Genomic DNA, 27446 nt, shown 5'->3' with positions numbered 1-27446 from the left:
AAAAGCTGTCTAGTACTTGAATACCAGTCTCTGGCAGAGACAAGTGAAGGAAATAATTTGGGGCAAAACGGTGCCCTGAATCTTTCAAAAAGCATGTCTGTAAGCAGCTGGTTTCTGCTTTAACTGTTCACTTAGGAAGACCCTAACAGTGCCTTGAACCATTAGAGCCAACATCTGCTGCTAGGAATAAATGCCATATTTATAGATATTTCAGTGGATGCCAGATTTATGCCAGTAATTTACAAGTGTGGTCTGAACTGGGGTAGCTGAACTATTTTTCACTTATCTCGTACTTTAATATAGGAAAAAAAGAAATGAATGACCTAAAGTAAACAGGTGCCTTTTGCTCTGAAAAGTGTATTATTTTAGTATGCCAAAACACTTGTCCATGTGGGATTTAGTGGAGGGCCTCAAAGGATACATTCTTTCTTGTTACTGTGAAGACGGATAAAAGAAGTACCCAAACTAATTCCTAGGAATTGGGTTAGATGACCCATGTCTGGAAATGAATTAGTCTTCAATGGTCTGTGGGGTGTTTTTGGCTAGTGTCCTGCAAAATCAGATGAGGCAGCCAATGGAAGAAACAAAATTAAGTGTGAATTTTTCTAGAGCTCCAGCATGTTGCTTATTAGGATATAGAATTGGACCAGACCTCTAATATAATCAAGTCAAAATATCTCATTTTCAGAAGAGGAAGCTGAGGGCTATGCAGATTCATGGACTAGTTTTGGTTCAATCCTCCCTCCCATTTCAGTCCTTTCTATTGTGCCTCTTTCCCATGTAGGTTTCCTTAGAAATAAGAAAACAATTAGTAACTTACCTAATGCTATCTTCTTACTTTTTTATTTTATTTTTAAGTTTTGAGTGTTAGCTACTTGGAGAAATAATACAATTAGCCATATGGATAAACCCCGAGATTCCCTTTATTTTCTGTTGCCCTTACAATGTTTCCCAACTATGAGCTTAGAGACAGGCTATGACTTTCATCTTGTGGCTCCCAACTCTTTGCACAATTACTGACACAAAATAGGAATTAATTGACAATTCAGTGAATAACAGGTATATTTTTTAAAGATGAAATAATACCCTAAGTCTTGTAACAGACTTATACAAATGTACCGGAAAGATTGTTTCATTCATAGTAGTCGTTTTGAGAGAGAACACATACCCTTAGTTTGTGATCATTCCTTAAAACATTTTGGGAATGAAAATTTTGAAATTCTCTCTAAGCCTGTGGCATATTTTTTTCGAACATCATCAAAACTGGAAATTTTTCAGCCTTGGAGGAGATGGGTTCGACTTTTGATAGTGACCAGAATCATTGCGAGGCAAGTATGCTAAAAAATAGCTGATCATGTTTAATATTATTTTTGGTTTGCTCCTTCCAACTGTTAAGAACAAAACAAATTTTTTAAAAAAGTAAACAAACTCTCAAGGTGTGACTGTGCCTCATACACTGGCTGTGCTCACTGTCCCAAAATAAGATTTCCAGAGAAATGGTAAGCAATTGCATTCCGTATCTCACTTGTCAAGGGGACAATTCATGTTTAGATACGGGAGTTCAGTTTCATCGAGAGATACATAGATTTGGAAGAGTACTGCCTTTCTTAATAGCCATACTTCTAATATATGCTTACTAATTGTTTTAATGTTATAGATAACTTTAGACTCTCCTTAGCATGTGATGTCACCACGCTGACACTGGGCGTTCGGTCTGGATATTCAATTAAAATAAATATCCTATAGAGACTCATTTCCTTCAGTCTATTTTTTTGGTACATGCTTTACAGTCAGACAGAAATAGGTTCTAATTCCATCTCTGCCATTTACCAGTTAGATGATCCTAGCCAAGTAATTCAGTTTTTGCATATGTAAATTGAGAGCAATTATTCAGACAAAATGTGAGTCAATAAAAAAATAAAATAAAAATTTGTGGCATATCTTCCCTCTCCTGACCCACCCTCCCCTGACCTGATTCTTACTCTTTTAAGTAGACTGAGGATCCAAAGTTCATGTCTCTCTGACATATTTTAAAAAATCTGTTATTCAAGGGAATTCAGAAAAATATGATCAAAGAGCAATGTGCTCTTTTTATGGATGTTACGATTTTGAAACAGTTACTCCTGGCTAGTGTTATAGGCTACCCTTATAGACTCCAAACATGTTTTGGACATAACAACAACAAAAAAATGTTGCATTTAGAGAAGACAGCCAGTAGAAAGTAAAAAAAAAATAAGCAAAAAGCTGTTTCCAAATATCCAATGATTCATTAAAATACTTTTGTTTCCTTAGGAAAAAAGTTTCCACATATGCACAGTAATCATTTGGCATTTTGTAGGCCTAAGCCTTGGGGAGTTAGTGGTATTTGGCTCCTGACATGGAAGTCTTTCTCTTGTCAGACAAACCCTTTCCCCTGCACATTCCTGTGCGAGTCCGTTTCGGCTGTGCCTGGTGGCAGGCGCGAGGTGGCCGGGCCCTGCCTGCACCGCCCCGGCCGCGCTCGGCCCCTTTGGCCTTTCCTGAGTTAGTTTTAACTCGGTGGCTACTAACTCATTCATTGTCTCTCTTAACTGGAGTGTCATTTTACCTGGACGACGGTTGTCATTGCTCTGAGATGGGGATGAGCCAGTTTAAGTGCATTAAATAAACCAGCTTGTAGTGTTTGAAGTCACTTAGGATGGTTTCTTTATTTTTGTTAACAAGTCTTCAGGGTCTCATAAGAAAAGCAGGGTCTCATATTTCTGAGAGATGTGGATCTTTTTAGGAAGTGATTGTGCGCTTTGAGAAAAATATGGACTCGGTTGCCTTTCGATGTTGATTCAGGAAATCTAGGTTTTGAATATTTGAGATTTATCGTTCTCAAGAAAGACAATAACACTAGGGACGTTTCATTCCAGGGAGCCCGCACTAAGGCAGTACAGAAGAGCACACATGAGTAACATAGTTTAAAAAAAGGCAAAGAATTGATTCATAGTCACGGAAGCGCACAGGGCACGGAAGGAGCTGGGGCTTGAGTCCATGGAGAAGAGTATTAGGATGTTGTGAGTGTCAGCATATCAACCAGTTGCTGTTTAAATTCTGTGTTCTGTTTTTTTCATGCTTACACTCAATGTTTGAAAAATTATGCAAATAAAATGTTCACATTTTAGGTAGCTCTCAGGCCATTTGGGTACTTTAGAATTCTCACTTTAAACATTTGTGGTGGTGAGGCTGCAGGTGTGTGTGTGTGTGTGTGTTGTGCTATGTGTTGTAAATGTAAATATTTAAATTGATTCACTGTAATCTGTGAAAATTGACCCAACTTTATCTGAAAAAAATTACAAGAGGGAATGAATGATAGGTATGCCCTTTTCCCTGCCTATTGGTAAATATATCATAGGCTTCCTTTTCATTTTATTTGTTTGATAGTCTCCAAGGAAATTTATTTTTAGTGTACCTGCCTTAAAGAGTTGGGAGAGCAATAAAAGGAAGTATATTTTATAATAATTCTAAACATTTGTACTTCACTCGAGAAATACTATATTACATATTACATATGTATGAAATATAAAGAATATAGGGAATCAATGCCTCCATCAACAAAAGAATGATTTTTAGAAAATAGATTAATGAAATGTATTATGATACAATAGCAGAGTTTGCTCAGTTTTCCCCATTTTATGTTGAAACGTATGAACCTTTTAGATTATTTTGCTTGTATCTGGCCATTCAACAATGGCTTAAAGAGAATAAAATAAAATAATTTGGCATTTAGCAAATTGTATAATAAATAGATAAAAAAGCTATACATTAAATTCATCTGCCATCAATTAAAAATTAAAATATTTTATTATTGGCATAGGTCATAATACTCTGCTACATTTATTTCAGGATTTGGAGTTTACGCATTTTTACATATATATAAAACTTTAATTTTATTTCATTTAATAATTGGTTGCTAATTGGGACAAAATAAAACACTGCCTTTCTTAGGATAAATAACACAACCAGGGCTTTTTTATTTAAAAAAAAATATAAATGTTAAAAGTAAACAAGAGAAACAATAGCCGTGAAACGCAATTCTGACAAACTGATGCTGAGCTGAACATTAACAAGAAAATGAAATCAGCTACATAGATGATAACGAATGAATGTGGACAGTGAAGCTACTCTGTAGATTGGTTTAAATTTCCTTCCCATATAAAACCAGGGCTTCTTTCTAATATGCCAGAGTACTCGGCGAAGAGTGTGTGGATATGCTTAACATTTATGACTTCAAGTAAATACACATGTGCCCAGAGAAACAGTACTGTGATCTGACTAATAAATCATAATATTTGTTTAGTTTTATAATGGAATTTAAAGCCAAGAGTAAACTTTAGAGGCTTTAGAGGTCATTTAGACCAATCCCCTCATTTAAAATTTGTTTTTAAGTTATTCATTTTAGAGAAAGAGGAAGGGAGAGAAAGAAACCTCAATTTGTTGTTCCACCCATTTATACATTCATTGGTTGCTGCTTGTATGTGCCCTGACTGGGATCAATGCCTCACCCTTGGCATACTGGGACCATCAAACCCCCTGAGTTGATATGTAACTTATGTTATTGTGGGTTTTTTTTACTGTTGAAGTTAAATGCAAACATGTTCAAATTAGTGCAAAACAGACTGTAAGAAATATAACCACAGTCATTACAATCATCTATTCATCAGCAAGACATATGTACTCATGAGGAATGAATTATCTATTCATCTACAAGTGATAATTATATTGATATACATTTTAAAATAAAGAATCAATACACACATTTATAAATAGCAGCCCCTAAATAATAACCAGCAGCTCATAATATACCTGAACGTTTCAGAACTCACCTCACCCAAGAACAACATAATCGTTGCTAGGAGGAAGAGTTTAATTTACTGAATGATGCATTTATAATTTGGGCTATAGATTTTGAAGCTAGTAATTAGCTTAGAAACATAAGGGTCTGGATTATGTGTTTTGATAACATCTGCAAAATTATGTGCTTCCTGAGTATTCTAGAATGATTTATTTTTTCTACTCACGTTGGTTTTCAGCGTGCATTTTTTTCTGAAATTAAAAACATGGTATCACAAAGGGCCAGGTTTTGCAGGCATATAGATGATAAAAAGCTCATTTTGTTATTAGGCTAGTGGATGTTATTATCTTTAGCATTACCTCCTTATGCCTACTTCACATTGAAATTGTTGATAATAAGAGTAGTATGTGTTCAGTGAAATATGTTTGAAGTCCTAAAAAAGCAGGAATAAGAAAGTAACTAAAAACAGACCAGCCAGAAAAACGATACGAAATATAACATTTTGGCAATTTTTATTTCCGCACTTAGAAACCCCTCTCCTGCTCTCCTCCATCACATACATGCACACACGTATGTACACCTGCACACTTTTATTAGACACCCTGACTCCACCACGTACATGCTTGTGAGCTCTGGCAGGTTATTTCACTTCTCTGTGCCTTAGTTTCTTCATGTTTAAAATACTGATAGGAACAATATCCAGGTGATAAAATCGTAAGGATTGCGTGGGGCAATTAATAAATATAAAGTTTTGTAAGTGCCTGGCATAATATATGAACTCTTATAATCACCATTATAATGTTTAAAAATGTGTTAAAATCACCAGATCTGCCTCCTTTGCACCTGAAAGGCACACTGGCCGCTGTCAGCACCTTGCGTTGCTCGTGGGCCGCAGCGACACCCTTTCCCCTCTGTGATAGTGGTGCAAGTGCAACATCTGAAAAATGTGTTCCGTGCAAAATGGATCTTCACACGGACTTACTCTGTCATTTCAGTTTGATTTTTGAGAAATGCGTTGGGCACATCTGCCAAATCCTTTCCTAAGACGCTGCATTCCTGCTTTATTTTAGTTTATTTCATTTACGAAAAGCTCTGTCCTCCTGCGCCCCACCCACCCTCAGACAGCCGGGCCTGCGGTCGCCCTTGGTCCCCGACCCCAGCGACAGCGTTGCTGCGGGTTCAGTGCGCAAAATAAAAATAGAAGGAAACCGGGAAGGAATCGGGCCGCTGTTTTGCTTTTTTTTTTTTTTTTTTAAGTCATCTTTCCTTTGGTCCATCCCCATGAACAAAACCCGCGATGCACACTCTGGAAACACCCAGTCCGATAAGGGCCTGGGTGTCTCTCTAGCTTTGGGGTGGATTCCTCCCGAGGGTGGGAAGCCGGAGGCGGGCGCGGGGAGGGCAGAGCGGGAGCCGGGCAGGCGGCGGCCACCGGGAATCCTTTTGAGAACAGATGTGAATATTTATGTGTTTTAAATTGAAACGTTAAGTAGCCCGCGCGTTTTGACAGGCCGTCTTTGATACTGTGTTTTGTTTATTCCACCCCAGAAGAAGTTAGCGGTATACAGCGAGATGCAGGACTCTCTGGAAGTCACCCTGCCCAGCAAAGCAGAGGAGCAGGAGCAGGAGCAGGAGCAGGAGCGGGAGCAGGAGAAGGAGCGGCCTGCCGAGATGGAGTACCTTAACTCTCGCTGTGTCCTTCTTACTTATTTCCAGGGAGACATTGGGTCAGTAGTGGATGAGCACTTCTCAAGAGCTTTGGGCCAAGCCAGCACCCTCCATCCAGAATCGGCCATTGCAAAAAGCAAGGCGGGGCTAAGCCCCCTGTGGCGAGGTAAGGCTTTAGCAGCAGATGCTCTCCGGGGGGCTCCCCCCCGTCTCTGTTTCGCAACAACGGCCTGTACCGGGCCTCCAGCTGGAGGCTTGCCCCCGAAGGACGGATATCCACTTGCTTTTTAATTTTTAAGGACAGCGAGGAATTCCTCTCAGACAAACAGCTGGATCGGTCTTGTCACATGGGGAACGCAGGGTTGGAAAAGATGCAGTCACACCCCTTAAATTCCTCGTGGAAGGTAGTGAGGCGACCGGCCCGAGGTGATAGGGGCGGGAGCTGGCCGCGAGACACCGTTCCTTAAGCCCCCCGCGATGGCCCGGTTTGGATGTCTAAGGAACAGGCGGGCCTGGATCAGCTTTTAAAAGTTAGCTCTCGCTCATTCCACTAGGTGCTACGTGGTGACATAGCAGAGACCTGAGTCTGACCCCGAAACGCAGGCTGTGAAAGCCTCCTGTGTTCTCTTGATAGCTCTCTCCGTCTGTCCTGTGTTGTTGTGTATTAACTCTGTCATGTACAATCCAGACATTGCTGACTGACTGTATCTGCGTGGTTTAGACCTCGGTAAAGTAAAACAGTAGATTGGGCATGCCCTTCTTTATTTCCCTCTATATGGAGCTCACAGATTTGTGTGTGAATCTGGTTACCCGCTCACTGAAAATTGTTGGGTGACATCTTCATTGGGATCATTACAAGGTTAGAGAAAAAATAAGCCATCATTCCAATGACAGTTTAGAGAAATGTGCTATGGATGGTGTTTTCTGAACTCACCAGATTATTCGAAGCTTCTGGTAAAATAGTTTTCAAAATGCAGTTTCCAGGACTAAGAACATGGGAACTTATTAGAAATGCAGATTCCTGGGCCACACCCCAGACCTACTGAACCAGAAACCCAAGGGTAATGTGTGTTTAACCAGCCCTCCCAGTGACTCAGATGCAGGCTCCCATTTGATAATCACTGATCTCGTGCTGTTAAAAACACTGGTTGCAGGCCGCCTAACTCAGTCCTACTGAGTCAGTGTCTCTAAAGGAAGGCTCTGGGAGTCACCCTTTAACAACTGCCCCAGGTGATCTATGATGAGGAAAGGCTGGTCACCTGTGGCAGGCTACCTGTGGTTGGGGGCAGGTGAGAGGTGATGAGTGGTCGGTTCCCTCTCAGCATCAGAGGAATGGTTCTGCTCCATTGTAGGAGAGGTCCTGGCCGTATGAAATTACCGGGCCTGATCTGTAGATAGGATGCTTGTCTGTCTTCCCCCCCTCCCTCCCCCCTCCCTCCCCCCTCCCTCCCTCCCTCCCTCCCTTCCTTCCTTCCTTCCTTCCTTCCTTCCTTCCTTCCTTCCTTCCTTCCTTCCTTCCTTCCTTCCTTCCTTCCTTCCTTCTTTCCTTCCTTCCTTCCTTCCTTCCTTCCTTCCTTCCTTCCTTCCTTCCTTCCTTCCTTCCTTCCTTCCTTCCTTCCTTCCTTCCTTCCTTCCTTTAATAAATATGAAAAACACTAAGATAGCAGTGATTAAAAAGGGAAGGTGAAATACAAACTCAAGTGACCGAGACCTTGACAGAGGTGAACTGGGAATCATAACTGCTTATTTGATTAGTACATATTACAGACTTCCCACAGAACTGAGAATTTATTCCTTGGAAACCTAAGATGTTACGTAATCACCCGATATCCTATTTGATAGGACATGGTGAATAGGTTTAATAACTCGTAGAAGGTAAACATAAGAAAACTTCAGTGAATGAGCTGACTTTAATGGTTTGGTATATCAATAGTAAATCCTATAGGATAATTCATGCCAGGAGAGTAATAAATACAACGCCTACTTCTTTTAGAATATCGACACAGGCAGCCCTAATAATCATTTAACCTGGAATGCAGGAACAAGAGCCCCAAATTATAGCTAGATGCGAGGGTGATTGTCTATAGTATCATAACCAGAATAGTGTTAAATGAGGTGTGTATATGAACAAAAACGCTACAGTTCAGTGTTTTTCCTATAATCTGCATGACTGAATAGAGAAGACCTTTGGACAGATGTCGAATTTCGGTATAGAAAGGGTAAATCAGGGTAAAGTTTTAGTAACTATTGTTGTAATTTTCTTGGCGTTATCTTAAATTTGGCCTTCAGATCTATCTCCTCTTTTATTCATTGACTTACATAGCACAAATTCATTAAGGCCTCACTATGTTCTAGGTAGTGGGAATATATCAGTGCGCAGGAGAGTCTAAGGCTCTACACTCAGGGATCCTTTTAGTGGAAGAGACAGGTAACTAACGCATAATGAACTGCAAGGGACCTATTTACTTCGGGTAATAGACGGTCTCTCCCAGGGACCATTACATGTGAGCATAGACCTGAAGGAAAAAAGAGTGCTCCTCACCACGTGAATATCCAGGAGGAGATTATTCGAGGCAGAGGGAACATCCAGAGCAAAGACTCTGAGTAAAGACTGAGTTTAGGGTGTTCAATGCGAAGTAAAAATGCAGGTGCGTATGTAATGCAATGAAAAGTGATAGGTAGAAGCAATAATTTTTAGAGGTTTTTTTAATATCACTTTAGTTTACCAGAGTAGCAGAGGCAAACACAATGTGCTCTTCAATTTTCTTTCCTTCACTTCCCACTAATTATTTTCCCTAATGCTTGGGATAATGCATTTCTATAAGGAAGGTCTGGAATAAATATGAATTGAATGATTAAGTAACTGACTTAGATAAACCAAGTTCATACCATGTACCCCAGATTAGAAAACAAAAGGGTCCTCAGTGGAGACTTTATTAGCAGTAACTTTATGAAATCATTGATTAGTGTTATTATTTGTAAAATAAGAGGGTTGAATTAGGTGATTGTTGAGGTCCTTTCTCTGTGAAGTTCTGTGACTTCAAATGCATTATCTACTTCCCATTTGTGAGTAGAACTTTGCCATAGTTGTCTCTAGTCGTGAATCAGTCAGTTTTAGATAAACGTACATAACTTGAATACAATTCATAAATTCATAAAATAAAGGTTTAGAAAATAATATCTTAAAAAGAGGTAAAATAGATCAAGAGTCCCATGTCTAGTGAAGAGAGTTATCAGGAGTTTTACATTAATTGCCAAAGCCATACAAGTTTGGATAATGCAGTCTTTGGATTCTGTTTGTTTTGGGTTCAAATTTGGGCCTTATTACTGTCTGATTGCAATGTGATTTGGAATTAATTACTTAAAATCTCTCTGGGCTCAACTTCATGCACATAATATGTGTTTATTGATATCCATTTCCTAGGGTTATAATAAAGATCTTAAAATAATGTGTATGAAGAATTTGGCATAGGGTTTGATGCCAGGTGCTAAATGAAGGTCAGATACATTTTCTTGCTTCCACTTGTTTTGCACATAGAACACCAACCTTGGGTCTTTATGTGGGAAAACATTGTGTTTTGGAAGTTTGTATTTCTAGCAAAAACACAGTGTCTTGGGCATAGTAGGTCCTCAAGGCTATTGATAGTGTTGACGGCCATGGTGATAATACTTTATGCAGGAGCTGCCCACCAGCTGCATTAAATTAAAGGGCCTGATTTACGGCATGAGATTTTTACAGTGCTACAGTGCTACAAAGGAATTTAAAACTGAATTATGTTTGATTGCAGAATATATTGACACAGTAAATCTTTAGACAAGAACAGAGTGTCAGCTAACAATGGAATAATGCTCATACTTCGTGTATCTTGATGGTGTGAGGAAAGTCCTTTTTAGGTGTTTCGCAGCTGTTAGGTAAACAGTGGACAAGAAGTATTTGTACTTTGTTTGGGACAAGATAACATCAATCCCCTCGTATTTCACAACACATTCTAGCAGGGATTGATTAGGGCTTCTCAGTTAAGAAAACCTAATGAATCTCATTGTCCCCTTACCCCACCCAAATAGAAACATCGGCTCCAAAAATGACTGTGCATTGAGGTCAGTGCCCAGCACTATCTCAGAAAGTGGTGTGTGTGCGCAAGTGAAAGGGGAGTCGTTAAGTTGAGCCACAGCAAAATATATCACTGGCTTAAAAACATGCCGAATAGTAAACTTATTCACATTTTTTTCTTATTGTAGTGGCAATGCAGTTGTTGCTTGATTGATCTAGTGGCGTGTGCTTGGAGCAACTCATCCTGGTCGGAAAGACCTCTCAAAATGAGTATTAACCTAAAACAGCCAAAGGGAGAGGGGGGAAGGCCCATGTTCTAAGCCGGTTGACGCTGGGAAGCAGATAGCTGGGCTCTATGTCCAGGAGGCGCTGCCGGGACAGTCGCTGCTGGGGCACTTAGAGCAGGCACAGGGAAGGAAAGCGAGGCTCCATGCACCTAATTGTCCTGCCTCCCGGGTGTGGGCATCCACTGTCACCCCTTGAACCTCTCATTTTAGTCTCAAGTCTCATTTTGAGCAACTCTAGAACAAAGTAACTAGAGGGCAACCTCTGGACATAATGGTAACACCTAATTCCCGCGTGGCAGAAAATGTTGGGACACATATCCTTTCACCTTTGACCCAACAATTTATTTTCACCAGAAGCAGAACTAGAGGATGGAATTAAATTACAGTGTGGACCCTTTAGGTTAAAAATGCAGTAACATTTTTCCCCCACTGAGATTAATGAAAAGGTAAATGTTATCTTTTAACATTGATGCTTTAAGTCAATATTTATTCTAAAACTATATTTTCTGGATATTTTTATGATAACTTAAGATAGTGGCTCTATAATATTTTATTGTCCCATTTTCCATTTTAATATAATTTTTTTCCCAAGTTATATTATTTGCCCTTAGATTATTTTCAGAGACATTTAGAGTTAATATAACAAGTATCCCAGCTGTTAAGAATTGAAAGAACCACTTGATGGTCCATGGTCAGCTCTTCTATATCTCTAAGGTATATATATTTCTGCTATAAATCACACAGTAAGATTACTAGGTATGCTTTGGGTGGGTTGCAGTGGGCAATGCACCAGTTTTGTCATTCTGTTGTTGTTGTTTAGGAATATGTGTGTGTGTGTAACTTTTTTAATCCCAAATGCAAACTGAACCAGAGTATAGATCTTTTGTATGTGTCAGATTGTCAGTGTTAACATCATTCAACTGTCAAGTAACACTGATCCCGCAGTCGCCATGGAGTGTTAACGTTGTACAGTTCTGAATTGGCCTCCACTAACCTGAAAAGTAATATTGCATGGAATTAGCCCTTGCACAGTTTCTCATATGCTGTTTCATCCAACAAATGTGGCTGTGATTAAGTTCTTTTGAGCAAAGAGTCATGTAATGAAAAAATTTACATACATATGAAATGAGTACTCTGATTCCCAGGCATGAAAAAAAAGCATATCATCTGTTTCTTTGTATCAAGACCTTTTTTTTTCCCCCCTTCTTAACAATCAAGATACCAAATAGTGGTTTTGAAGTTTAGACTTGTCCATAAATATATTTTCTATCCAATATCATTTCATTTACTTGTAAAAAGCTACATTGTTTTTGAAAGAGCTGCACAGATCTCTGCAAAGTCTGTATTAATCTCAGGAGACATACCAACTGGGAAAATACTAAGTTGCTTCTAATTTTATTTTTCCCTGGGACATTTTAAAGCTTTGTTCAGACTTTACGAAGTGCATTATTTTTAAAAATAGAGTTCCACTCCAATGACAATGTGTTCACTAATCACAATACAATACTTCATAAATAGGACACAATTTGGGGTAAGGAATTTGTTCATTACTCACATTTGTACATGCATATCCAAAATGCTTAAGCATCTATAAAATAAAATTGAGTCCATGTACATATAAATGAAAAGAAATAAGAGGAAAGCAGCCAGAGAAATGACATAGACTCCTTGTACTTTTGCTATTTTAATGGTGGATTTTAATAAGGAACTCTATCTCTGGCACACACCTGTGGGTTGGGTTCAGCAGTTTTTATAATGGGATTCCGGCCTTCCTGGGAGATGAAAGTTATGAGTAGAATGGTTTGGTGCCAAAGATTGGATCTGTGAGAGCAAAGCGGTAGATTGGTGGTGGCAAAGCTGCGCTGTATGATGTAAGGAGCCTCCATAAACTCCTCGTATGGGTTTTAAATTTGACACATTGACAGCTTCCATTGTGGGTGTGACAGAAATATGCCATAATGGCCATCATTTAAGGCAAGTTGAATTTTCTTCTCACAGCTTATAGAATTTTCTTTCTTGTCATTAGCAGCTATTTTTCATATGTCAAAGGAAGACCATTCTTAAATAAAACATATTTGCTCCAGTGCCAGTAAGTTTGATTTTAAGTGCTATTTTCTGATGGATTGTGATAAAACAAATTCATTCAATGATACGTTTGCCAGGACTGTTTGAAGACGTGAAGAACGAAGAACATTTCCATCCTGTGCCTTTAGAAGACTGTTATTGGCTAGATTTCCCCAAGGATTTTGAGGCCCACGGAGATTCTTAGGGGGAGAGACTTGAATGTGAGACATGAATAGCTGTCTGTCCACAGAATGAATGGGGTGAACGATGACAGCTCCGGGCAGACGGGAGAGAGTGGGAAAGTTTGCAGCGCTAGCGCCACAGCCGTCAGGGAAGCTAGAGAAAGGAAATGTTCGAATACCACAGCGATATCCTAATTATGTTAGTCGAATTACATATGTGGTGGTTGACTCGCGTTATACAAACTTTCCCTGAAGTTAAACAAACAAGCAAACACACTGCCTTGGAAACATATGAAGTGAGAACACGGATATGTCAGGCTTCTGGATGTTTTTATTTCAGAGTACCTCTTAGGATATCCTTTATTCAATGGAAACATCTAGCAAGGTTGTGTGTGTGTGTGTGTGTGTGTGTGTGTGAGAACCAGCATAAAAATACTATCTTACTACACATGCATGACTGATGTGCTGAGAAACCTTGTCTTAATCTGTGGATAGAAATAATTTATAGGCCACTTTACAGAGGGATAGAAATGTGAAGCCAGGAGATATTTGGAATTTTCATTCAAGTACCTCATATTTTAGTGGAAGAAACTGAGCCACAGGAGGTCAACAGATCCATTTGGGGGTCATAAAATAAGATAGTGTAAGCTAGTAAGCTAACTGGGTGCTAGTTCTCTGGCTGAGCTCTCTAGACTCCCAGCCCAGTGCTCGCTCAGTTACACCACACCATGGCCGCAGGCTGTCCCTGGAGGTGTGGATCTTCCTAAACAGAGATCTGACTCTATCAGCATCTAGACTCAAAGCCTTCAAAGCTCACTGAGACCTTCTCAGGACAGCACCCACATTCAGTACGTGGTTGGCAAGGCCATACCCACCTGTGTCCTTCTTGGACCCTAGTCTAAATTTTTGCCCCCCTTTCCCATTGGTCTCTTTTTATTTCTTCAAATGCTACTTTGTGTGTATAGATGTGTGTGTGTGTGTGTGTGAGAGAGAGATTTTTGGCCTTTTATCACATACTTTTTCATTTTCCTAAAGTACCCTGCACTACTTCTCCCCAAGGCTGGCTTTCCTCTCCCTTTCAGTTCTGCTCTCACTTCCCCAGGCGGCCTCTGTGCCCTCGCTCTGTGCCTTCCCTCGTGAGAGCACCTACCATGTCACGTTGCACATGTGATTTACTGATCTGTCCCCCATCAGACTGTGACATCTGCTGGATTGTCCGTGACCTTCTTATGTTTGGTACATAGTAGGCCAGCTCTATTTATATTTATAATATATTTATATTATGAGATTGAGTGGAGAAGTTGAATTGAAGCAGAGTTAGGGAGGGTCACCCCTCTTTCTAATTTACTTCAAGTGCTAGTCTTCGACACTCTTTCCCTGTCCCAAACACGTTCTCACGCCTGTCACTCCTACTTGAACCTCTTGATTTCCACAGAATCGTCACCAAAATCTAATGTTCAGGTTACAGTGGCAATTGTGCCCTCTTGTGGCACAGCTATGAAGACTGCCGGCCATCAGGCAGGCTACCTGCCTTCCCCGCTCAGTCTCCTACGTGCCAGCTGTGAAGTCTTGGGCTTCTCCCCTGCCTCGATATGCCCAGGGATGACATGGGGATAACACTAACAACAAAATAACAACAACTACCTCACAGAGCTGAACAAGGACCCATTACAATCATCCACAAAAAGCCCCGGGTCTAGTGTTGGGCATTAGGTCACTCTCATTAAATGTTAATCACGATTCTCAGCCCAGAGACTCCCAGACTGCTATAAAACAACAACAAAAACAAGCTTAGAATACCCCTCCTGAAGGAAAATCAGTGTTGCTGAGCACAAACAAACCCAGGCTCACTTCCATTCATTTCTTTCAGCATTAAAACGTTTCGTTTGAATGAAAATTATATTTGCATTGAAAAGAAGTTAGTAAACATCACCCACGCCAACCTACCTGAACCCCATCTGCGGCACAAGCTCTGTACGGTGAGGCAGGGACCCATGGCCTTTGCTCAGACTGGACGGCGGCAAGGCCCTCAGGAGGCAACGAATCCCCACTTGCAGACCTCAGTGTGGACGGTGCCTGCGTAAGGCAGCCAACTGGGCGCGGGGGGTGCCCTGGGCACCATGAACCCTGGGCTTGCGTGCGGATCAGCCTGCTGCAGAATACCGGACATGCGGAGGCAAGTCTACCCCAGAACTGAATCTTATGTAAATAATATATTTTCCTTTCTTCTCAGACAGCTCAGCTCTCGCAAGTCAGAGGAGTAGCTTCCCGACTTCCTTCTGGACCAGCTCCTACCAGCCCCCGCCCGCACCCTGTCTAGGGGGAGTGCACCCCGACTTCCAGGTCGCTGCACCCCCTGGCACCTTTCCCGCGGCTGACCCCAGTCCCTGGCCAGGACACAGCCTACACCAGACTGGCCCGGCCCCGCCCCCCGCCGCGTCCGAGTCCTGGCACTACCCGTTGGCATCTCAGGTGAGCCCGTCCTACAGCCACATGCATGACATGTACCTGCGGCACCACCACCCGCACGCTCACGTGCATCACCGGCACCACCACCACCACCACCACCCTTCCTCTGGCCCGGCCCTCGACTCGTCCTACGGGCCCCTGCTGATGCCGTCGGTGCGCGCAGCCAGGATTCCTGCTCCCCAGTGTGACATCGCGAAGACAGACCCGACGACAGTCACCACTGCTACCTCAGCGTGGGCCGGAGCCTTCCACGGAACTGTGGACATAGTGCCGAGCGTGGGCTTTGACGCAGGTGAGCTGGGCGACTGCCTCCTCTCCACAAAGAGAAGAGAAGTTAAGAAATAAATATTTAAAAGCGAGGGATGTTCTTAGTACTTCGAAATAGCTTTTCACGTATATGTAAAGTTTTGCCAATATGTTTATAGAGCCTAACTATTTTGCAATAATTCCTGCATCCCTGCAGAAACTGGTGTGACTAGTCCTTGGAGTACAGTCTGAGAAGGGTCTCTGAAATTTTCTCCCATTTCTTAAACTAGTAACGGGTTCCTTTGGACTGGAATCCCTGGTACCTTATGTTTGTAAAGTGCTGAGCATATTCTCTAGATCTCCTGTCTCTGTACTGTATGTAATGCCTAATAGAAATCATAAACAGTGTGTTTCAGTAATTTTTCTCTCTCTCCTTTTTGTTAGGTGTTATGTGTGATTTATAAAACAAACCACTTTCTGGAATGTAGTCCGTGATCTACTCTTTGAAAAAGATTAGGGAATGTATTTAAGAAAAACTGGATTTTCCTTCCCTTCCCTTGCCCTTTATTTTTCCCTCCATTTCTCCTTTCCGTCTCCCCCTCCTCTTTCCTCTCTTTCTCTCTCTGTTTTAAAAAACTCCAGACTTAATAAAACTATTATAAAGTTTATATTCAACAGATTTATAAAAGATGGTAAGGGAAATATTTATTCACAGAGCATTCAGCTCTTCTCTGGAATTCACTGGTTCTGAAGGTCATGGTGTTAAATGGTGTGAGCTTGGTATTTGGACCGGACTAGTCACATTAATAGTACTAATAGTTCTGAGTTCCCGAAACCACAGGCATCAGAAGCTAAAAAAGACCAATTAAGTCAGTGATTACATCCCCAGAGTCTACGTTAGTCACCCACCTTCACCTCTAGTCCCAGGTTCTTTCCCTGGAATACTCTGTGACATATTAGAATGCTCTTCTCCAGAAGTGTAAAGAAAGTCACTCTTTCCTCAGTTTCCCATAGTGTGCAGGATCTTTAATCTGAGTGCTGATTCATAGAAGAGGACCCGCAGAGGAGTGAATGCCAGCGTCAAGTGGCATTCGCTCTGACATGAGTAGACCAGCCTTGTCTTGGCTACCGGCTCTACACTGAGCTTTCCAATGTTGGTCCTTGCCTGGCCTCACCCATTTCAGCTTCCCATTGAGTCTCTGGGTTCAAACTGCTTTTCTAAACAAACTGCCAGGGAACTTGGTTCTCCCTCTCTAGGAGAGAGGAATGTGGTGGGGCTAACCACCTCTGGCCTCCCTTCTTTCTTAGCCACATACTGGCAGATGAAGGCAACTCTTGAGTTGTTGGATGCCTGGGGCCAGATCTGAGTAGAGTTCCAGCTTGGTAGCTGCCATCATGGGTAGCTCATTTTTGAAGGCTCTGTCCTATCTCCCTTCCATGGTACCCATGTGGCCAGAGTTAACAGTGACCTTAGTAGGCAAAGGGGATATTCTCTCCTTTCTTGGTCACTTTGGGCTGCTAGAACAGAATACCATACACTGAGTGGCTTAAACAACAAACATTCAGTTTTCACAGTTCTGGAAGCTGGGAAGTCCACGGTCAAGGTCCTGGCACTTTCGGTGTCTGGTGAGCGCCCACTTTCTGGTTCATAGACACTGTCTTCTCAATGTGTCCCCACATGACATAAGGGACAAGCGAGCTCTCTAGGATCTTCTTTATAAGGACAGTAATTCCACTCATGAGGGTTCTGCCCTATGACCAACTCACCTACCAAAGTGCCCACCTCCTAATACTATCACATTGGGCCTTAGGATTTAACCTGTACATTTTAAGGGGACAAAAACATTCAGTCCAAAGCATCCCCTCTGTGCATTCGATAACATGAAGATGGAAAATGGATGTGATGGCTTGTTGCGCTCTGTTTCTAAATGTTACCTGTTACTGACTTTTGTAGTTGTCAACTTTGTTGTGAGCTGGATTCACTAATTTATTGTTCAGCATTTGAGCTTTAAATAGTTTCTTTGGCATAGAAAATCCCCCTCCTACGTTCTAGAAGTGGGAGGGAGAGCAGTTTTGTTCTCTCTGAGCCATGAATTAACATTTTTGAGTACCCATTATATAAGGTATTGCCAGAGGCACTTTATATATATTATTGCTCTTAATTCTTAAACTAATTCTGAATGGGTCATCTTTAAAATTCATTTACAAATAAGGAAACGGGCTCAGTTTTTCTACTTGAAAATTGCTTGCCTAAATTTCAAATACACAAGTTCGGTTTGAACTAAGACCTGTCGCTATCTAAGGAATTGCTGGGGCAGCACCTCTCTGTATATGTATGTAAATTAGACTATTAATGTAGACTATTCATGGTTAATAATGAGGAGTAAAGATTTACCTATTGGACGTACACGATGCTATTCTTGGTGAGTGTAGGTTTAGGATAAAGATCATAATCCATCCCTGTCCCATCATTTTGACACAAATGAGAAAACAAAGACAATGGAATTAATGAAATAAAGATCAAATTATTAGCATAGTCATTGATCAGGTTAAATTGCAGATCCTAGATTAAGTTTACTGCTACAGCTGGATGTTATAGTATCTTGGGCTAAATTTAGATTCTGGGAGATCGAACTCTAGGGAGAACCTTAGAGCTCAGAGGCATTTCCCCATAGTCATCTTACGTGTCACACAATTTGGAGCACCATTACTGTGAAAGAAATCTGAGAAGAGTAATCTGAAGGATGACCCTGGTGTGCTTACCCTACAATGGGCAGTAGCAGGTGGAGGTGCACACCGCTGCGTGGGGGCTGGCCCAGAGAGAGAGAGGAGGGGCTGAGCCGTGTGAGCTCATTGTCACCCCCTAAACGCAGATATCGTATCAAATATCACATCTCTCTTCCTTTGGGAAGAGCTAGAGAGGAGTGTCTTAGGGCAGTTTTCTGAAGAAACAGGCTCTAAGATGCAGATTTGATTGTAGACAATTCATGGGGTGATGTTCTCAGGACAACAGCTTTGGTGTGTGAGAAGAATTGTGTAGGAGGAGCCTCACTATGGTTAAGTTTAACTGAGCTTTAGCTGATTCTACAGGGAGCTCTGGAGTGTAGATGGCTTTTTATAATGGTCCTGCCTTAAATGGAGGTGGATGGGCTTTTTCATTCCTGCATTGACTGGTTATTGGATGGGTTTGCCTATGGAAAGGGGACATGACATTAGGCAAGATGGTTTTATTCGGCTGGAGGCAATTCCCGAAGAGAGAAACAGCTGAAAGTCATGGGCTGCCAACACCAGGGGAGTGAGTGTCTCAGCACAGAATGGGGAGGGATCAGTGGCTCAGTGGCGCATTACAATATCCACTACAAGTGGATAAAAAAAGGGTAGTAGCTCTTCTTCCACTTTTCTAATTACTTAGTAAAGAACAGAAGTGTCTGTGTAACAGGCCCAAGCTAGGGAGGTAGGGTGGTTGAGAAGAATGAGAGATGGGCTCTTCTGTCCAATCTGTGCAACCTTGACCCCACCGTGCAGCCCAAAGAGGTGGCTCAGCTCAGGACTCAGCAGCAGGGTCGTGTAGCTACTGAGCAGCTGAGGGAAGAGCCTGCATTCAGGTGGGACAGATGATAAACTTCTCAACATCCAGGTACATTCCATTAGGCGATAAGTTGTTGCAACCGTTTTGAAAGCAGTTTGGTAAAGGATGTGACATTTTCATCAGTAGGGGAAGAAGGGTTTAGCGATAGTAGGTGCATTTTTATTTTGCAGCCATCTGTAAGAAATCTAGAAGGTTGGACATAATATAAAACTTAATGACCGAAGAAAATTTTACTAGAGTATTATGTATGATAAAATCCAAGGGTCAGCAAAACTTTTCTGTAATGGGCCTGATAGAATTATTTGCTTTGCAGGGTCATGCTGTCTGTCACCACTACTCAGCTTTGCTTCAGTAGTGCCGAAGCAGCCGCAGGGAAGACTTAAATAAATGACGATGGCTGTGTCCCAATAAAAAGTTATTGGTGGACACTGAGATTTGAGTTTTATATACTTATCATGTCATCAAATGCTACTATTTTTTATTTCCTTCTTTCTCAATCACATAATAATATAAAATCCATCTTTCCATACTTAGCTCATGGGCTGTGTATATGTACAGACAGTGGGCCTGATTTGGCTGATGAGCTGTAGTTTTCTGACCCCCACATGGTCCTGTGTGTGTAATTTTTATCTGTCTACCCAGGCACACACACACGTGTGCACCTGCACTTCCTCAATGAAAATTATCTGGAAGTATATAACTCCACTTCTAATGAATATTACTCAGTAATTTGTGGCCATCCTGAGTTTTGAAGACAGACTGTTTGATTTTATAAGCCCACCTCTATCACTTATTAGCTACAGGATTTTGGACAAATTACTTAACCCCGTGGATGCCTCAGTTTATCTTTAAAAGATGCCTCTGGGTTCTGAAGATTAAAAGAGCTAATGAAGTAAAACATTTACAAATGTGCCGTGTGCATAATAGCTATAAAAGGGAATGGGACACACCCTCACTTTTTTAGATTTTAAATTATTATTGAAATATATTTCTTAAGTCATATACTGCACCATTTAAAAATATACAATTTACTGGTTTTTAGTATGTTCACGATGTTGTGCAATGATCCCCACTGTCTAATTCCAGACAATTTTTTATCACCTCAACAAGAAATCCCATATCTCTTAGGAGTCATTTCCAGTTTCCTTCTACCCACCCATATGGCCCGGCAACCACTAATCTACTTTTTTTCTTTGGACGGTTGATAGAGTCATACAATATGTGGCCTTCTGGGTCTTCCTTCTGTCACTTAGCCCATGTTTTTAAGATTCATCCATGTAGCATGTATCAGAACTTTACTCCTTTTTAGGGGTGCATACTATGCCATTGTATGGATATATATACACCACATTTCATTTATCTATTTATGAATTGGTTTATTTCTATTTTTGGCTAATAAGAATAGTACTACAGTGAACCCACATGTTCAAGTTTTGTTTTCAATTCTCTTGGGTATATACCTAAGAGCAGAACTGTGAGATTGAGAGAACTTCACTTTTTATTTTATATACTTCTATAGTTTTTGACATTTTTTCAAAGGACATTTATTATATATGAAATTAATTTTAAAAAGTTGTTATACAACATAGTAATAGAATTCTGATGTTTTGTAGGCAAAATTCTTTCCCAAGAATTAAATGAAACGGCCCATCTTTTCTGAAGGTGCCAAACTGGGGTGAGGAGAGCAAGGTGCCTTAGGCATGAAGCTTGAAGAAATACTCATTCTGAGTCCTGCCTACACATGTCTTCTTAAATTTTGCACCCAGGGTACCTCGCTTGCTTTACCTGTGTCCTGGCTCTATTTCCTGTCATACCTGGTTTGTTTCCACTTATTGCTTCCCCTTTTTTGAATAGATATTATATATCTATTGATATGATCATAAGACATCTGTATCTACCCTCCTCGTGCAAATACCCATGTTACCAAAATGCTGTTATATCAAATCCCACATTAGGCTTTTCCCACTCCCTTTAACAGTCTCAAAACGGGGTTTCATGGGAACGGTAGTTTCAGCATGTGATAATGAGAGCTTAATGGAAAAAAGAAAAGGCCCATGGTGAAATGAATTAGCATTGCCTGCTGCATACCTCTCTGTGCGATCACAATTCACTGTAGCATGTAAAAAGTTATTACACATTCTTTAGTAAAGAAACATGTTAAATTTTAATAGGAGATTTTTCCACTCGGACTTTCTTATGGGCACATTTTGTTTTTAGCATACTTATCTTTTCATGCAGTGCTCTTTGGGAAATGCTATTTAGCTTAGTTTCCCCCCCATAATAAAAACCATAGTTTTCTATTTTTATCGCTGACTTTCACCTTCCATTAAGCTAGTGTAGAGAGGCAGGTTAAGAAGGGTAGCTTGGGCCAAAGATAAATACCTAGAAGGGTAAGATGAAGGGAGGGTCCAGGGTATGGAAGACCAACTGCAGTGAGCTGTGCATTGTACAGGCCCCTTTATGTCAGGAAAAAGCATTAAATGTGGACGTATTTGTGACTGTGATACAATATAGCATTAGATATACCTATATGAATGTAAGACTACGTCCCTTCCTGTCGTGCTTAGATTTTGTGTGACGACATTAAGTAAATTCTGACCTACCTTTCATCTTTCAGCGCCCATAGCCATACAATGCATTTTACTGAAACGCTGACATTCTTATTTCCTGTTACTGCCAAACATTTCCCTAAAATAAGACATACAGTGTTCCATATCCCAGCCAGTTTGAATTAATTTTTCAAGTCAAGATTTGTTAATGAGGTCTTTTTACTGAAATACAGAGTTGACTTTATTTATAGCTTCCACTTCATCCACTGTTTTCAAATTTAGCAAAAGGAAAAAGCAGTCAGGCTTTGTGGTAGGACTACTTCTTTACAAACACAAGCTGCTCATGCCTTGAGATTGTTTTCATCTCTAGAGTCACAGATTTATTTTTCTTAGGATCCCTCATGTTGTTTTAGCTACAATTGTGTTATAAAGTTATAGATGTTTTTTACTTTGAGGAAAGTCACAAGTACTCAATATAAAATGTACAAAAGCAGCTTAGACTTGGAGCACACATATTCTTTTCGGTCAGTTGTATTTAGGTAGGCTAAAGTTACCCCTACCCCCCAAAATAATATTCTGTATTATAGTACAGGTCCAGGAAATCTGGAGGTAAAAAGAATTTAATATGTTGACGTACCTCCGCCTTCTCAAAAAATTGGTCATGTAAACATTAGCTATACACTGGCAGAAAGAGCAGATTCGGTGACTGAATGACTCTCCTTCAAATGATGACAAGAGCCGGATATTAAACACTATCTGGTTCATCTCTCACTAACAACCACATCCTCAGCTATGCAGTGAAATCAAGATTATGTATCATAGCGTGGGGCATTTATTCTTGCTAAACAGAGAAAAACAAAACTGCAGTAGCTACTAGATCTACAAATGATTTACTCAATGGAGGTTGTGAACATTTCTTTAAGTACAGGAAGCTGTGTTTCTAGAATTCTCTCAGGTGTTGAGGCATAAACTGAATTATTTCTGAAGAGACTTCCATACCAATGAGCTTGATAAACCTGTGAATAGAATTATCCTGATAAGAAACCTGGGACAAAAATTGAGAACTTAAAGTTTGACAATAGCTAGGGAGCACTGGCCACCAACGGGGACGTTTGGAGGACACAAATATCCTTCTGATCTATGCTTCTCATAGACGCTTTGTGTCTGATAATATCATAAAAGTCAAGTGGCCTTAAAAGGTTTTCTGAATTCTTTATGGTATAAGGCCTGTAACCTACATTTAAAAATTCTAGTCTAATCTGGATCTTTTAATCTGAATGTTTTGTGATAGGGCCCCCCATTTACAAATTATAAAAATTATATTTTAATGAGATTTAAGTTGTAATTATTATTGCTCCAAATTGTTATATAGTGTTCCCTTTAAGACAGGTGAATTAAACGATTTCAGTTGTTAAGGTACGGTGATCAGTCTTGCTTAATGCTGTACAGATGCTTTACATTGCTGTTCATTAGTAGAAACATATATATCTTTGTTTTATCAAATGCAGGAAATAGAAAAGCAGAGTGAAAATAGCTATGAGCTAGAACAGCAAATGGAGAGGAAGTTTCTCTCCAGGAAGGAGGGATGGATGTCAAGTTACAACTTGCTTTTCCATCCAACCTGTAAGTTTGCCGTCTCAAGGCCCATGCCTTCTTGCAGGTGGTCTGGTGCTGACAAGCGCAGGCAAAAAAGACAGTGAGTGTGTGAACGTTCTCGGAATGACCATGCTAAACTATGTTAACATCCCCTTTTAAAATGTGACTAATTTTTTAGTGTTATTGAGAATAACACGAGAATTAAAATCATAGAGCTTTATAGCCAATAACCTCTTGGAAATTATTTCCCTCTCTGAACATATACATTTGCAAAAAAAAGACTGAAAGAAACCAAGAGTCACTAACCTCAGGTATTTGAATATTTGCTTCATGTCCTAATGCTCTCCCATTCCAGACTTCAAAATGAGAGAGACACAAGGTAAGCTAGGAGAGAAATCATCAGAGAGTCACAGTAATAATGAACAGGATAGTATGATTTGTGGAAAAGATTAAAGCACTAAGGTATTTTTCACCCTAGAAAAGAGAGGACATCAAAGTAACCTATATTGAAGGTGGCCAACTAAAAGACAGTTTCCCTCCCTCCGACTTTACCTCTTCTCGTTGAGTATATATGTTTGTTGTTGCAATTCTGAAGGTTATGGGGTTAGTGATTCATTGAAGCCTATCCTGACATTATTAGTGGTTCATATAAATGGTGAGGAAATGAGAAATTTTCTTCAGTGTTATAAGATAGCATAAGCCTAGAAGTTTACTTCTAATCATTTGATTTCAGCAGGGAGATACATTAAATAGCATTTTATAGAAGCCAGCCCCAGGACTCTGATTTCTCAGTGGCAGTTGCACTGTTCAGTAAAGGGGGCGTTATCTGAGTTCGGATAGTTAAAATGTCACAAGGCAATAGTTGCTGATTTAAAAAAACAAAAAACTCTAGGCAGAATGTTTGTGAACTAATACTTTCTCTGGACTTTTAGAAAAGTTTATTATGATTTATTTGATAGCAACAAGGACTCTAGTAATTAACAACCAATTGCTTTGCACTTTCTGCCAAACTTTTTCATTGGTTTCTGTCATAAGTTTATTTTTCACTGAGAGAGAAAAAATCACCAAAGGTGTGCTAAGACATTTATGCACTCTTGAATGGCATTAGTTGTACAGGGCACATGTCCAGAATGACAATTTCGTGACCAGAAGGGTAATGGGAACCATCTTGGAGATGCATGCAGAACGCCAGGCGATCCCAGCCAGAGAGTGAGATCTGCATGAAAAGGACCTGGATGGTGAATCAGAGGGAGAAATGCATTCCAGAGCACTGCTGTCAGTGTTGGGTTCTGCAGGGCCTTAATGAAATTCCACTGCTGTCCCAGAGCCGTGCGATCTTGTCCAGGCTCTCCCCTGGGCCTTACTCCATAGCATGGTGCCATATGTCACACTGCCCAAAGCACGGGAGTTGTTCTCACGGATCCTCCTAGCTACAGGCCGAGTGCAGAGGCTTTCTGAGAGGAATCTGCATGTTTTAGGATGCATTTGCTTAATAATACCAGTAACCACATGTGCACGTGAGTGGGAGTGCGTGTGTGTGTGGGTGTGTGTGTGTGTGTGTGTCAACTTGAATCCCTGTAAAATATATTTTGCTTTAGGGAAAATGCTATTTCTCATACATTGCTGATAGAAAATTAAAAAGTTATAAGCTTTTTGAAGAAGTTAACTAGAAAATGTATTACAATTTAAAATACTCATCAACTTTGGCCCCGCGAGTCTATGCCACATAAATATGAGCAGCAGCATATGAAGATATATGTACAAAGTTGTTTATTGTGACAACGTTCACAGTGGCAAAGTACTGGAGTCATGTGACTGCCACGGAGAAGGGGATCTATGAGTGAATTATGTTCTATGTGGTGTTGCTGACTAAAAAAACAAAAGCTACAGAAGAGCATATATGTGCACTTCTTGTCAAAAACGGTTGACAAGCAATCCCGTATGTACATGTGTGTGTGCGGTGTGTGCATGTACCTATAACTCCATGAAAGCAGAGAGAACTAGCTGGCCAATGTGTGTTTCCTTAAAGGGCTGCAGATATTGGGGTCACTAATTTGAGTTTAAAGAGGAGAAGAGAAGCGTTTAGAACAAAAAATCATATGTATGTATGTATGTATGTATGTGTATGTGTATGTGTGTGAAACAGAAACCGGTAAAGAAAAAGGAGAAAAGATATATTAATTTTATTAATTTTCCTCACCATCAAATCACTTAGGGACCCATAAAAATGATGCCAATATAGGGAACTTTGCAGAGTTGTAGAGATGGGTATGGGAAAAGCAGAGGACCGAAAACATAGACTCTGGGACCAATATCACCACTTAGCTTCGTTAGGTTGAATAAGTCTGTAACCTCTTCCTTAGATGCAAAATGAAAACAATGTGTTCTCCTTTGACATTCCTGGCAAGGAGGTTTCAATGAACTGAGGCCCATGCTTGTGTTTTCTAGATGGTAAATATGAGGCAGAACGAAAGCTCTCCTTATTCTTAATAAATGTGGTGCATTTCAAACAGAAAAAGAAATTCACGCTGGAGATCATGAATAATTGAGACGCTGGCTTTAAATGCCTCTGCCACTTCCGGGCTGTATCTGACTTAATTCATTTCTGTTCTTGAAGATTAGCTGTGATATTTTGGGAGTTAAATTTCCTAGTAGTGGTGTGTGCTGGTATTGGCCATACAATAAGAAATGGGTGTTTTTTCTTGGTTGGGCAGACAATGGGAGAGGTGGGATAAAGAATAAAGAAGGATTTGAGGAGTTATCAGGATGTACAACTTCAAGACGTGTTTAAACATAGTTTTCTCTTTGTAGAACAAATAGTGTGCCACGTGGAATGAGAGGGCACTAAAAGAAATACATCCTATGCCATTGTGCTTATGTATTGCTGAGGATGTTTGTTCTTGTCACTCACGAAGGTCCAAATGAAATTTTATGTACCGAGCAAGGACATTAAACTATGCATGTAATTAAACTCACCCAAACTCTATTAATGCTTGCTCATTTTAAAAACTGTGAACTAGAAACGGATTCATTTTCCATTCGAGTATTCATTTTGTAAACAAGTTTTTATGGATAGCTCTTTGAATTTTTTTTTTTTAATTGTAAGCAACATAAGGCAATTCAGTCACCTTTTGATTGTTTCTTAAAGGAGTTGTCGTCAACTAGCTGTGGTTGGGATTGGGGACTTTTTCAAACTGTCATGTCCTTCCAAGAGAAACTTATGTTGCTCACCTGAGAGGGGAGCTGTAGAGGCTGAAAAACACGCCTGGGTAATTCTAGCATGACTCCAAATGGCAAGTCACTCAAAGGGTAAAAAGGCCTGTTTCAGGGGCCAGCGTCTTACAAAGTATCTTTTCGATAATGCTTTGCTATTTCCCCTATAGCACATAAGGGTCCATCTAAAAGAAACAACTCCCAAGAAGAAATCTGTTTCAGAACTTGTCCCCAGACAACTTTACATTAGCCTTCAAACAGGCTGCAACGATTATATACAAAAATTCTATATGGCTTGTGGAATTTACAGATTCTCTTTATTCTCTGTCAGGCTGCCTAACTCTTCTCTTATTGTTCTATTTATCAACAATATAAGGTTTCACAAACAGTTGTCTGTGGCCAACATGTTCGGAATTCCTTGGCAAAAAGATGACCAAAAAAAGTCTTGCAAGAGACCGATGAGAGGCAGAATGTGCCGTTTTTCATTTGAATGCAGCCTGACGTACTGGAGATCTAACTTCACAATTTTTGTCAACCACAGCATGTGTTATAATAGTTATTTTCATGGCTGCTTTGTTTGAGCAGTATCAGATGATGCTTAGCCTCCTCATAATCATTGCGTTTCTATTTATGTGTTCTTGGATTAGACAGACTTTTCTGGAAAATGTCAGAGAGCGAGCTTGTGAAAAATTACTGATGTTAATGTAGAATTG

The 27446-nt window shown here is 40.4% G+C and overlaps 1 protein-coding gene across 2 annotated transcripts in view; it reads left to right on the top strand.

The window, feature by feature from the left end:
• The window catches only part of VGLL3 (vestigial like family member 3), a 42278-nt gene that overhangs the window by 6204 nt on the left and 8628 nt on the right, over window positions 1-27446 (top strand). For both annotated transcript variants that reach the window (XM_087818105.1, XM_016196537.2), the window contains exons 2-3: window positions 6368-6653; window positions 15305-15832. In XM_087818105.1, the coding sequence (XP_087674231.1) occupies window positions 6368-6653; window positions 15305-15832 (814 nt within the window). The remainder of the gene's footprint in view (window positions 1-6367; window positions 6654-15304; window positions 15833-27446) is intronic.

Source organism: Miniopterus natalensis, chromosome 6 (assembly GCF_054644295.1).
Source record: "Miniopterus natalensis isolate mMinNat1 chromosome 6, mMinNat1.hap1, whole genome shotgun sequence".
NCBI classification, from domain to species: Eukaryota; Metazoa; Chordata; class Mammalia; order Chiroptera; family Miniopteridae; genus Miniopterus; species Miniopterus natalensis.
The sequence above is the reverse complement of the archived record's forward strand: the minus strand, read 5'-3'. Positions and strand labels throughout refer to the sequence as shown.